The sequence below is a fragment of the Talpa europaea genome, assembly GCF_964194135.1.
Source record: "Talpa europaea genome assembly, chromosome: 5".
Taxonomy (NCBI): Eukaryota; Metazoa; Chordata; class Mammalia; order Eulipotyphla; family Talpidae; genus Talpa; species Talpa europaea.
The window spans coordinates 15,081,987-15,096,162 of NC_140071.1; the positions used below are offsets into that span (position 1 = coordinate 15,081,987).

Here is a 14,176-nt window from a genome sequence, read left to right on the forward strand (position 1 = left end):
GCAAGTTGGAACCTGGTTATTTTTATTCAACAGTGATGGCGCGCCCACAGGAGTGATGGTCCAAAGGTGGGTTAGTGACAGTCCTGCGGCCAGAAGTTGTCGCCTAGCGGGGGAGGATGTGAGTCAAGCGGAAGTACAACATTATGTGACGAGCGTGATTCAGAAAGGGCCCACAGATGTACACTTAACCTAAATTAAGGTCCAAGCCTTCAGGAAAGGCTTCAGGAGATAGTTCCTGAGCTGAGGCCCAAAAGATGAATAAGAGATAATTAGGGAGGTGGCCTATTTCAGGCAGTGCGAAGTCCAAGAGGGGGAACTAGAATGTGTTTACTGTTTGCAGCTTGTTCCCTAAGACTGGTGTGGGGATGCCTACGAGGCTGGGGTTCTGTCCTGAAGGATTTAATGCCTGCAGTACAGGAGGAAGAATTTGGCTTTCTCCTGCAGGCAATGGGAAACTCACAAAATAGGTAACAGGATAGTAACAAAAGAGATGAACTATTTTGAAAGAGAATGGGAAAGCAGTTGTTTTTTATTGTGACAAAAGACCACAAACTGACTGCTAAAGACATCCCACACCTAGCCAAGCTCACACACACCATTAGCCAGCTCAACCATCTACTACCCAGAATTTGAGAACCTTTTGGAGACTCCTCACTGTTATTCGAGGGATTAGAAGAACCCTGAAATACATATTTTCTACAAATTTTGAACCTAAAACTAGAATCAAGCCTTTAGATGTAATATTGAGTAATGAAGAAAAAACTGACCCCATGAGAAGGCAGTGCATCACTCTCAGAATGTGAGAAATTCTATGAAACACATGACAGGATTTCTTGAACCAGTCATGAAAAAGGAGTGAAGGAATGTTCTAGACTAAGTTTGAATCATTACTTAAGACAAACCAGCTATAGAGCTGAACACGAACTGGTTATTACAAGTTATTAAGGAAGTCTTGGTAATTTTTTAAGTGTCATAATGGTATTGTGGTTAAAACTAGTATGTTTGACCTGGAAAAAAGGCTTTTTTTTTTGTTATGGCGAATATGAAATCTAAAAAAAACCTCATAGATGCAGAGGACAAAAGGTTGGACAAAAGGTTGGTAGGGTTGGGGGAGAGATGTGTGTGGGGAGGGGGTTGAGTAAAATGGGTGAAGGGGCAAAAGGTACAATTTTTCAATCATAAGTCACAGGGATGTGCAGTAGAGCATTTAGACAAAGACATGCACTATGTTCTCACCCATTACATGTAAATGTGGATCCAACACTGAGAGAGATGCATGGTACTAGTTAATATGGAAGGGAAACCATAGTATGGTATTCCATTGTTCATCATCCTATTGTCAAGACACACTTGAATGCATGTGCGTAGATACAACAGAAGGTCTGACAATATAATCAACATGCGTAGACAGCATTTATAGTTACATAAGTAAGAAATCCTTCAGATACCTGAATTGCTCACTCCTACTCCTCTTAATGCAAATGCCACCCTTTCAGGGAGATCTCCCTATAACCCACTTGAAAACTGCATTGGGCCCACCTCCCCGCTTTATTTTTGGCCATCACCCACATCACCATGTGACAACAGCGTTTTACTTCTCTTTTGTGCTTATTGCTGCTCTAGCACACAACCCCCAACCCACACCCCACCGTTTTGTTTTGTTTTGTTTTGTTCACTGCTGTAGTCTGAGAGCTTAGGACACCTGATACACAGTAGATACTCACTACTTATTAGCTAAAATGAATGAAAGCCTATTCATTAAAATAAAAAAAAAAAAATACTGACAAGAAACCAGGGATGTTCAGCTTAAAATAATAACCCCTGCCTCCCCGACACACACACACCCCCTCCAAAACGTTGTCATGTAAAGTCACATTGTTACAGGGCAGCCCCGATACAATCAGGACATCCTTTCCCCCTAACAACATTAGCAGTGAATTGCTTGGAATCCCTTTGAGTTGATAAAAATTATGAACCTTCCTCTGCCTACTTTCCACCCCCTCCCCAAAGCCCAAGATAAAACTGAACACAATTTCAGGAGGTTCTGAGATTTCCCTGAAGTCCCCTGAGCCCTTGGTGAGGGCACCTGGTTTAACATGTCACCTGGCTTCCAATCATGATTTCTCCCCCATTCTGACTCAAAGGACAGAGGTGACTCAGCTAGCTGCCTGTTCTCCCTCCCATTATACCTTAGTTAAATGGAAGAGGAATTCTTTCTACAGAGGAGTCATTGCTTGGAGAGGGCTAAGTTCAAAACCTGCAACTGAGAACAAGATAAACATCCAGATGAACACTGAAAAATCTAGATCACAATCCAGAGATTCCAAAAAGAATAGCTGTTAAACAGAACAGCCAAAATATCTGCTAAGGTGAACTTTTCCCCTGTCAGCTGAAAGCCTGGATTTAAAGTCACAATCTCAGACAGAGACAGAAAAACAGGATCTAGTCCACGCGGAATATGCTTTCCAAATTTTATTGTTTAAAGAACAAAATTAAAAGGAATATGCACATCCACCAAAGTGAGGTTTCCCATTAAATAGAAATCACATACTTTGTAATAAAGACCATCCAGCTAAAAACCGAAAATAAGATCAATAAAACAATAGCGGTTTGACTTTGCATTTTATTTCAACGGGCACACTTCATTCACTGTCTGGAGGAGAACGAGGCTAGCTAGGTCTCGTGGGCAACAGTCACAGTTATTAAGCAAGTGAACATGCCACCACTTCCGCGCCCTCCTTTATTTCTTTATGTCTTCAGCCTCGTCGGGCTCTTTCTCTTGATGCTCTCTTTCCCATCTCATTTCTTTTAACTCTTGTCTGTATTTCCGTTCAATGAACCGCTTCTGATGGGCCATCTGGGGAAAGTTATCTGACACAAAGAGAGATATTTTATACTTAATAAAGGACAGCCACTAGTGCAAAGAATGATGTCAGCGAAACATACACACACAGAAACATATGTTTATGTGAAATATAAACAGGTGCATTTTGTAAAGCAAGAGAAAAACAGTAGTTCCTTTTCTTCTTCTCCTCTTTCATCATTCAGAAGCACAGTGGGAGTGTGCATGCCCCCCACCCCACTCTTTTTTTGCCATGACCTTGAGTATAAAAGGCTCTCCACACAGGACTGTTAAACATGGACATGTGGTTTCAGAACGCTGTCAACTCAGTGCTTTACCATAGTCATCCTCGCAACACAAGATTTTCAGGGAAGAGGTAAAAGGATACAGCAAACTGGAGTTGTTTGTGTTTTGCAAAGCCCAAACCAAAAACTTCAAACAAATATGATCACATTATTTATTGAGAATTAGTTTCTGAAAGGGGGTGGGGGATCTGATGAACAAATGGAGATCACATTCTAAGGCATGGCTTTTGCTAATGCTATTTTTGAATTTCACCAGGAGAAGCCCAAACCTTTATCAGTAACAGCAACTTCAACAGAGGACTTTTATTTGGTTAAAAAAAAAAGTGTTACTCAGAGGTATAGTTTAAGCATTATTTAGTTTGACATTTGACTGCAAAAATGTTGACAGTGGAAATCCTGATTATGATAAAATTTTACAACTCAGTCATTTGTGGTCTATAATGAGTGCAGCAATGGAGTAAAAAAATCAAGCACAGAATGAGAAGTAAAAAAATCACTTTATCCCTTAGCCAACAAATATTTATGTACTTCCACAACAAAAGCCACAGAGGGATATAGGCATGACTGAGAATGACACAGTTATGTGGTAATACAGAGGACAAATGACAATGTTTTGACTAACCAGGTAAGGAACTCTTACACACGAGAGGAAGTACTTCATATTTTAAAAATACGGAGAGTCAAGAGATACGGGATAACACACTCAGGGAAAAGAAAATTTGTTTTTTGCTTAAGTTGAAGCATAATAAAAGTGAATATAAATATATTCACTGGGTGTTGCTCAGGATCCATGGGGACTGGTTCCAGGATACCAAAGTTCTCGAATGCTCAGGTCCCTGCCATAAAATGGCATCTGCGTATAACCATGCACAACCCCCTCTCTCCAGTATACCTTATGTCACCTCTAGATTTCTAACTGAACCCAATTCAATGTGCAAGTTATGTAAACTGTTATCCTACTGTGTTATTTAATAAACAATGACAAGGTGTTCAGTACAGATGCAACCACGGTGGGCTCCCCAAACAGTACGGATTTTCCATCTGGCTGGTTGAAGCTGAGAATGCAGAACCCAAGGATACAGAGAGCTGACTGCCTAAGTCCTCCTCCCCTTTATATGCGCCACATCCTCACCCCAAGTGGGAAAAGGGACAGGAATAGAAGGTAGGAAAGCATCTGAAAGACAGGTGGTGAGTCAGTAAGATCTTGTATACCTGAGAGGCACTGATGGATGTTAAGCAAAATAACATAATGCCATCTGTATTTTAAAATAAAACTAATAAAAATCTAGTTGGTAAACATTAAACTGATTCCTCATGTACTGCATGAAATGCAAGTTTCAAGTATAAGTACTTTAAAAAACATCAAACAGGGCCTCCCCGGTGGCGCAGTGGTTGAGCTCTGGGTTGCGAAGCTGCCCACGGCCTCTGCAGCGCCAGTTTGATCCCCGGCTGCTCCCCGGCCACCGGAGGAGGGTCCCACATGGCGCGCAGACCTCTCCTGCCGCCCGCTGCTCCCCTCAGCAGTGTACTTCGGTCCTTCTGCCTGCTCTGCTCCCCGCTCTGGCTCTGGTGAATTCTCTCACCCTCCCGCGCTTCTGATTGTACCCAGTGCTTGTATAAACAAATAAATAAATAAATCTTTAAAAAAAAAATCAAAAAAATCCCAAAGAATTAACTGTAGGGCCTCCCCGGTGGTGCAGCAGTTGAGCACTGGGTTGCGAAGCTGCCCGCAGCCTCTGCAGCGCTGGTTCGATCCCCGGCTGCTCCCCAGCCACCACCAGAGGAGGGTCCCGCATGGCGCGCAGACCTCTCCTGCCGCCCGCTGCTCCCCTCAGCAGTGTACTTCGGTCCTTCTACCTGCTCTGCTCCCCGCTCTGGCTCTGGTGAATTCTCTCACCCTCTTGCACGTCTGACTGTACCCAGTGCATGTATAAACAAAACAAAACAAAACAAACAAACAAGCAAACAAATAAATAAATAAAACATGCCTCTATTAAAAAAAAGTATTAATAAAAAAAAAGAATTAATTGTAAAGCAAGTTGCCACAAATGAACCCTACTTCCTCAATAAATTCTATAGTAAAACTAAACTTGCATTAAAAAAAAAGTCACCATTCAGATCTAACTGTTGACAAACCTTTAGGCTATACTTTTAGAGCATATTTCCCATTAAGTAAAGTTCTACTCCACACACACATGCATGATGTAGGTGTGCATATAAGAGACAGACAACAGATACTTAAAAACATTCCCCTACCCACCCCCACACTGTACAGTACACGGTATGTTTTATTTTACTATTCTAGTATAAAATATTTTCCTATAACATTAGCCTTCAAGCATATTATGACTGTAAAATATTACATTTGTATAAAGGACTGGTAAACTACTGCCCACAGGTCAAACACAGCCCTCCACCAGTTCTGCTGAACAAGATTTTATTGGAACACAGACACCCCGTGTGCAAACTGCCCAACATGCCTGATATAATGGCCCCGCTGAGCAGCGCTGATGGAGACTACAGACAGAAGTCTGAAATTTACTGTCGGGTCCCTTAGAGAAAATGCTTGCCAACCCCTGTCCTACCCCACAATATTTAAACATTTCTCTAATTCTAAACATGGAGCTTGATTTATTTTTTGGCCATTACAAATCAAGTTGTGATTACTGGAGTATGTGAAGTTTAGTTCATAACTCCAGATATTTCTTTAGGTCTGATTCTTAGAAGTGAAATCCAGATCAAAAGGTTTGAACTTCTTTAAGGATTTGATGCACACTGCAAATTGCTTTCCTGCATTTAGACAATTTGCTCCTGCTAGTATGTACGTGAAAGGCAATCTCAAAAGAGGCCCTCTCTCCAGTCCTGCTGGATGGTTGAAAGCAAACAAAAAATTCCAAAAATAACCTTTAATAACCATATAGGTGGAAAATGGAGTTGCTTTTATTCAATAAGTGACTGTGCATTTATATGTAATGGATGAAAAGCTCCCCTAGAGTCAAATCAAAACTCCCAGTGAAGACTGTGGGAGACCCTGGTAACATTCGCTACTGGTCCACTAACTTCCCCTCCCTCTCTCAGGGGGTACAGTCCTCAGATTTCCACTTGGCTCTTGGTCCTCTAGCCTTTCCTGGAATTTCCCCCACAGCTGAGAATCCCCGGCCTCTTCACTTTCAGCTCTCTGCACTTTGCTCTCTCCCACATCTTGCTGCTACTTGAAGCATAATGGAATCGCACTGTCATGTTTTACCCGCAGGTTCTGCTCTGCCGCATAATGTACCTCAGAAGAGAAAATTCCTTGCACTTAAGCCTTCAATTTACAAAAGACTGCCCAGTTCCCTACATTGTCAATTATGTAATTGAAGTTCTTTCAACTCAGCCATCCCACTCTTGAGAAACTATCCCACAGAACTAAAAGCACCAATATAGATATTTATTGTCGACAGTGATAAAAAGCCAGAAACAAAGTGTCCACCAATAAAAAAACACACACACAAAACACTGCATCAAATAGGGCACATCCTCAGCATGAACATCTTGCAGCCGTTAGAGAGAATGAATGAACTGGAGCCACTGTGACACACAGGGCTGCCAGAGATGAGCAAGATAAAAAAAGATACACAGAAATATGGAAACGTCACTCCATTTAAATAAAACAATGGCCAAAAACTAAACAGAAAAAACCTTTACCTCGATACCTCCATGTCCGAATAAGATTTTAGAAATATATGGAAAGGAGCACACAAGGTTAGTCACACGGGTTACCTGGGGTGAGAATGGGACTTGACGCAAAAAAGGAAAATGAAATCAAGAGGCTTTCTAAAATACTCGTTTTTTAATTACAAGCCCATTTTATACCTATCTCACACTCTACTACACTCTCTGTGGAGAACAATTATGAAGAGAAGATGATCACATTTTATCAGCACTTACCATTTTTCTATTTCCCCATTTTCTTTCCATAAAACACTCATTACATCATGAACATATAATTATTGAAACAGAGATAGGCTTACATTTTTCAAGTGCGTCCATTGCTGCTCCCATTTCTGCTTGCTGAATACTATAAAATAAAATCAAAGTAAGGTACACTTTAAAGATTTTTTTCAAAAACACATGACTTGGCTACAAATTATTCAGGCTGATCTTCATGTCTGGGACACAAGATTTTATCTGATTACTTCAACTGTCACATAACTGAACTTCACAGACAGAAATATATACAAGAGTGTATAGAAATGTTATTTACTTGCACAAAGCCTATTAAAGTTATTCATTCCACACTTTTAATAGTGCAGTAAAGTGTCTTCCGTTTCTATCAGGTCTGAAGTACTTCTTAAGTTTGAACATCCTCAGTGTAAAAGTAAGAGAGGCAAAGAATATACATATGAAGAGACAGAGATGGATAGTCAGACTTCAAATCACTCCTTCTCCTTAGTTAAGATGTAGATGGGAGGACTCAAAGAAACTGTTAATATACATAATTATTTTTACCTGCAGATGTTAGGATTTTTCACAAAGTTCAAGTGAGTATCAACAAAATATCAAATGGCTAATGGCTGTGTCAGGTGGGTCTCATAAGATGCTTGCAGCAATGTGGGGTACTCTGTGGAGTGACTAAAACTGGACAGACCGGATGCATGCACCAGGTAATGTGGCTTTCTCAAGGTAGCCAAAGCCCCTTACGCAGTGGCATTCTCACTATCCAAGGCTGAGTCTCAAGGGTGGGTCTGAACTTGGTAAGGACGTTAATCCTTGGAGTTCACTTTACTATTACCCTCGATCACTCTATATGGTAAAAAAGACAGACTGCAGAATTTGAAAATCCCAAGTAGGGACTTCTCAGATACACGGGATGTTCGTTCAATGAAATCGAAACTCTTCTCATACCTTGGTCCCTTTCCACAGCCTATTCTTTCTCCCTTGAAGTAAACAGCCACGGTGTAGGTTCTAGCATGTGATGGCCCCACTGTTTGCAGAGTCCTGAAAGGAAAGGCAAAGAATATTCGTAATGCTAAGTGCCATTTAATTGTCAGTGCTAATATATGACTCCAAACAGACAGACAAACCCAGGTACCTATGTCTAGACAGAGGAAAGCAAAAATAAGAAAATTAAAAGGGCAAGTTTGTTATTTGCAAATACAGAGAGCTTTAGAAGTAGGAATTTTTTTTTAATTCTGCACTAGGTTTTAATATTTTTTCCCAAAGCATTCCAAATGGTATGTAAAGGCTAACGGTGAAGCATAAAATACTTTCAAACAATTTCATCGTGTGCATATTCAAGTATCATAAAATTAACAATCGCGTACAGTGAAAGTTAATCAGCTCAGTGCGCACACTGTTTTCCAGAACTAATTACAGCTGAAAACCATAAATATTGGGGAAAGGTGCGTCAAGTCGCATGTGAAAAGCTTCACATTCTTTATGGAGTCTAATGTCTGGTGAATCTCTACACATTCTCATGTACTTAATTTCTGAAACCGAGGCCAATTCAAAGGTATGTTATAATACCAAGTACACAACACAACTGCCAAAAAACAAAACTCCAGGAACTCTGGATTTAATGACATGCTACAGATTTCAAATGTGGCAAAACTGGTAACTTGATGGAAAAGGGAAATTAAAAGTAGCCAACAAAGATAATGGGATGAACACAGTCATCTTGAAAAGACTGTAAAACAAGCCATCATCTAGATACAAAAGCAGCTCATGGTGCACTTTCACGCGGGGCTTCAGGAGAAGGGAGTGCAATCATTCCCTTTGTTTCTATGCTCTGTGGGCCAGAAGCCTGCAGACAGCAACTTTAAGGTAGCACTTATTATAGTGATCATGCCTACGCGCTGAGAAGTTTATCATCCTTGTTTTATTTATTGAACCTTAATTATCACTTTGACGAGGAATAACTACTTTGAGCCTTTCATGTAATACAGTTTGGATATTCATTATGCTTATTAGGCACATATTAAAGCACTATTTCTAAACATTAGGGTTTTCTTTTTCACTGATAAAGAAAGGATATACTGTTTAGCAGTGACAGCTTCTTGGGACAATTCATGGCAGCTTGCTGTGGAGTGACTCAACCTTCTCTTGGCCTCAGCTTTCCTATTAGCAAGAACGCCTGTAACGTGTGGTGATTATTAAATAAAAACAGGAAAGGATTAAAAACTCCCAGCTGCCATTCTGGTGCTTTCCCTTGAGTATTTTGAAGTCCCCGAAGCCATAGGGAGGTGCTTTTATTCCATAAGGAACACCCACGCCTCCGTGTGTGCTTGTTACCATGCGGGTGCATCCGCGCGGAGCAAACGGGACTGACACTTCCGTTTTCATCATTCTTGGGTTCACACATCCACAGAGCACCCTGGTCGACAAACTACCGATTTTGATATCCCTTCCATTTTGTAATTCCTCCTTTAAACCACCCTCTGGGTTGACAAGTGAGTGTCTCAAGATAAGTACTCTACTTCAGAGTCAACCTCCTGTTTTCAACAATACCGGTGTTAGGTGCACAGTGACTTGTGTTCCTTGTGAATGACTTTTGGCCGCCACCAAAGGATAAAAGATCTGTCACTAGACATATCTGAAAGCATAAGGCAGCTTATACTTCTCATTCTGAAAAGTTACAAGTAACTGAATGACACAATAGCTGTGAAAAACTACCCTGCTTCACACAGGACCATGAGAGAGAGAAAGAGAGAGAGAGAGAGAGAGAGAGAGAGAGAGACACTGACTGTCAGGTTACAGGAACAAAGGCCAATAGGGCTACTAGGGGCATGGGATGAGACACCAAATCCACAATGCCTAACCTAGATACTGAGATGCACAGCCCAGCAGAGGTTACAAGAATTAAGAAAAACAAATACAAACATGGACATAAAAACAGAGTCATCTGAATTTCTCTTGTCTTTAGCACATGGTCTTAGTACCTCTTCCTCCCAGGGAGTAGCTCACAGAGAACTTTAGGGATGGGAGAATACACAGATCATCAAGGGTGACCCCCTTACTTGGAGCTAAGACTGAGTGAGAGGCCCAAAAAGTTTCAGTGTTGGTGACAGAGTCAGAGTTGATAAGTCTCAACCCAGGGGTCTTGTCGCCACCGCCCAGTGGGGCTGAGTCCTTCCTCCAGGCACAGGAAGCACCAACTCCAAGGTCCCTGGATGCAGGGGCTAGGGGCAGCAAGTACTTACTTGTACAGAGGGATGTCAGGCTCCTTTCCTTCCGTCCGAAGTGTCAAGCAGCACTGCTGAAGCTGGGATTTGGGATCATTCCAATCCTGATTCAAAATGAACTCCTGCAGTAAGTCCCCCAAAAGCAGTTAGTAATAGGTTCTGGAGTCAATGACCATAAAGCATTCAGCCAATTTAAATTTTATATGAGCTTACTTTCAATCGTGGAAAGAAACAAACATTCATGAAAGTATGAACATATTCCAAATCCTTATCAATGTACAGAGCTGCAATAAAGGCTGAAAAAGAGAACATTGAAGAATAAACCATAATGCATTGTCATTTACCAGAAAGAGTAAAAGACCCAGGCTTTTAAGAAACATTTTAATTAGGAGTTCCCAGCCTTCTTTGTTTTTCAACATTACCAGCTCATATTTCTTCAAGCAAGAAGCACTCCTTATCATTATTATTATAGAAGCAAGCAATATACATGTGTGATTAAGATGCAAAATCACAGAGTACCAAGACCAATTTATGTTAGCTAAGAGTTAAATGAATAGTTTAAATAATACACAAATGCTGTTTATAGCAGGCAAAGAGTGATGTCTGGGAACATCAAATAAATCAAAATGAAAGCTGAAGATCAGCTATGGCACTGGAATGAGTACATCCTTGGGGTCTGCCATTCCCAACACCAATCCTGAGGTCATCGCCCATTTACAAGGGTCAGTATTATATTTCACAAAGAGAAACAGGGCAGAAATTTATAGATTCAATCTGCCTAAAGAGAGGAAAACCTCACACTGGACTCAAGAACAATAAAACAAAATATCCAAATTTGCATTAATAACTGGTGACCCCACAGAGGACTTCATTATAAAGTACCTTAACCAAGTAAACAGTGAGTTCTTTAGAGTAAAAATGGCTTGCAATGAGTTAAAAAAAAAAAAAATTGAGGTAGATCACTCAACTTGATTTTTTAATTTTTATATTTAAATTACTTTTCCCTAATTGACAAAGAAGTCCTTTTAAGTTCTTCAGATTGCCTTTGCATTTTGTAATGAGTTGGCTTTGCATGGTAGACTTTAATATTTGTACATAACTCCAATTGTCAAAAATACCGTATCATTAAAAAAGTCCCAACACCCACTAAACGGCCCACATATTTTGAAGCAATATCAGAGACAATAAAATAGTGTCTATAATCTCTCAGTTAGCTATAACAGGATCACTGACAATGCTACCAGATCATACCAGACACTGCGAAAAATGGCAGTATTTGTCCAGACAGCTTTGAGAGCATTCAAAACAACGGATAATAGTTTCAGTATGTAGTGAGTGAAATACCTTTCTTTCTGCTGTGCACCTATGTAAATGTTACTAAGTGGCAAAAATTCACTATTATTAATAATCATGTTCTATTACTGCTTCACACAAAGAGAGGTGATACCTGAGAAGTAGGATGGGGGGGGGTACAGAGGTAGGATGGGGGACAACATCACTGAATAGATTGAACATAAAATTCACATTCAAATGTCTGAATTCCAAATTGTTTCCTTCAAACAAGCTCTGGATAAATTATAAATAACACAATAGAAAAGAGGTTTCTTTAGTCATAACTTGATAAAAAGAAGTTGATAATATACAATTGAAGAGCTGTGAACCTATACCCCTCTGAAACATACAGTGTGTAACCAATGTTACCTCATTTGAAAAAGGATAACTTATGGGGGAAGCAATAAGGATAAGCAAAGTTGATTTCAACTTTGAACCTGCATGTTAAGCACAAAGCTTCAATCTGTGGGACTCACATTCCAAAAGGTCTGCCAACGTCTTGGTCCTCAGGGCCACGGGCCTCTTGGTCTTGTCGTTGGTGATGGCGTACTCCTGCATGCCCAGCTCCTCCGCCACCTTGGCCTGAGTTCTGTTATTCACCAAAGAGCTTCGCAACAACTGGCCGCAAGGAATTGAGGGACATTTAGAAACCATTTCACTTTTGTTCTTTCTTGCTCCTGTGTGGGGGTCAAGCAGTCTGAGACCATCTTACTGACAGGGACACCAGCCAAGTGATGGCTTAAGTCCTCAAGCCACTGATGACAGGTGGCAGTGACAGCGTCTTAAGTTTCTAGCTTCTCCTTGGCACCTTATTCTCTGCTCCTGATTTGACCTGACATTTATGTAATTCATTTAGCTGTTCAAGAGCAGCGGAGCAGTGTTTGGGGAAAGCTGCACTATATTAAAGGCTATTGCTTCTAAGTTTAACATTACTAAATGAAGAAGCATAAAGGTTTTAAAATCAGCTTGAAGTGTAACTTACACACAATGAAATGTACCCTTTTAAAGTACAGTTACATGAATTTTGACAACCTTCTACATTCCGTCTGCCCAAACAAATTCCCTGTGCCCCTTTGCAATTAATAACACCATCTCTTACCAGGTAAATTCCATCTCTTTTCTATCATTGTATATTCGTTTTAAAGGAGCACTTTTCCTAAAGTTGAAAATAAGCTTCAAATTTCACAGCATTCATGCTAATTTATTTTAAGATTTATTTATTGATGCATACAAGAACTGGGGTGCAGGCCAGAGGTTGGGGGGGGGCAGTGAGAGGATTCACCAGAGACAGAATGAGGAGCAGAATAGGCAGATCTACTGAAATACACTGCTGAGGGGAGCAGTTGGTGAGACAGGAGAGGTCTGCTACGCCATGTGGGTCAGCTTCCTGGCCGGGGATGGAACTCATGCCAGAGTGGTTGGTGATAGCTTGACAGTGCGGAGTCTTTAACCCCTGTGCCACCAGTGAGGCCCACTGATAATAATTGTTATACAAGATTGGAGGAAGTCATGTTTACCAAGTACTATTTAAAATATTTAAGGGTCTCCCTGGTGGTGCAAGGGGTTAAGTACCACACTATGAAGCAATCCGCAGCCTCTGCAGCAGGAGTGCGATCCCCAGCCAGCCAAGGAGAAACCCACATGGCACAGCAGACCTCTCCTGTCTCGTCCGCTGCTCCCCTCAGCAGTGTGTTTCAGTCAGTCTGCCTGTTCTGTTCCCCACTCTATTTCTGGTGAATCCTCTCACCTCCCCCCAATCTCTGGCCTGTACCCCAGCTCTTGTATGCATAAATAAATAAATCTTTAAAAAAAATAAAATATTTATTTATTTATATATTTTATTATTATTTTAAAGATTTACACTCTATATCCTGAGCCAGTTTTTCCAACTGAGACACTTTATCTTTAATCCAATTAACACAGGAATCCTCCTTACCCCCATAACTCAATTCAGGAATCAAAACAAAAATTTTTGCTAGGAATTTCAGTAAGTGACGAACTCTTCGAGGACTATCCAAGTAGTTACATCACACAGTACATGAAAATTATGCAACCAATGCAGCCTAAATGTGCCCACAGAACAAGCATAGTTTAAGAATTTAACCTCACGTTAGGGAGACTGGGGAAAACAGATAGATACAAAGATGGAAACTCCACAAACAAAAGCCGAAAGCAATTATCCCCAATCTCTAAGATCTGAGGAAATAATGCCCCTAAAATTGGAACTCCTTTTACAACAGATATGAAAAATGTTTGGTCTATTAAAACAACTCTTTCCTGCCTGACTGCTAAGGAATATCCCTGACAACAGGGCCAAGGAGCAGGAAGCAGCTGTGAGTGGTGCTGGAATTACAACCCCTGCCGTTCCACATTGCACTTTGTTTATTAGATGCAAGTTTTATGCTCTGTGGCTCCACAGTGTCAACTGAGCTTATGAAAATCAAGATTTATTCTCAATGCCTGAGATTGCATCCCTGACAATAGATAAATAAGAAACAATATGTTCTTAATTTGTCTGACAATGATTCATGAAG

General features: G+C 40.7%; 1 protein-coding gene across 2 annotated transcripts in view; it reads right to left on the minus strand.

The window, feature by feature from the left end:
- Positions 1 to 2,740: 2,740 nt before the first annotated feature.
- Positions 2,741 to 14,176, minus strand: part of DROSHA (drosha ribonuclease III) — a gene marked incomplete at both ends in the record, with an annotated part of 101,689 nt that continues 90,253 nt past the window's right edge. For both annotated transcript variants that reach the window (XM_084233524.1, XM_084233523.1), the window contains 6 exons: positions 2,741 to 2,871; positions 7,161 to 7,207; positions 8,035 to 8,127; positions 10,329 to 10,432; positions 10,524 to 10,606; positions 12,119 to 12,260. In XM_084233524.1, the coding sequence (XP_084089650.1) occupies positions 2,741 to 2,871; positions 7,161 to 7,207; positions 8,035 to 8,127; positions 10,329 to 10,432; positions 10,524 to 10,606; positions 12,119 to 12,260 (600 nt within the window). The remainder of the gene's footprint in view (positions 2,872 to 7,160; positions 7,208 to 8,034; positions 8,128 to 10,328; positions 10,433 to 10,523; positions 10,607 to 12,118; positions 12,261 to 14,176) is intronic.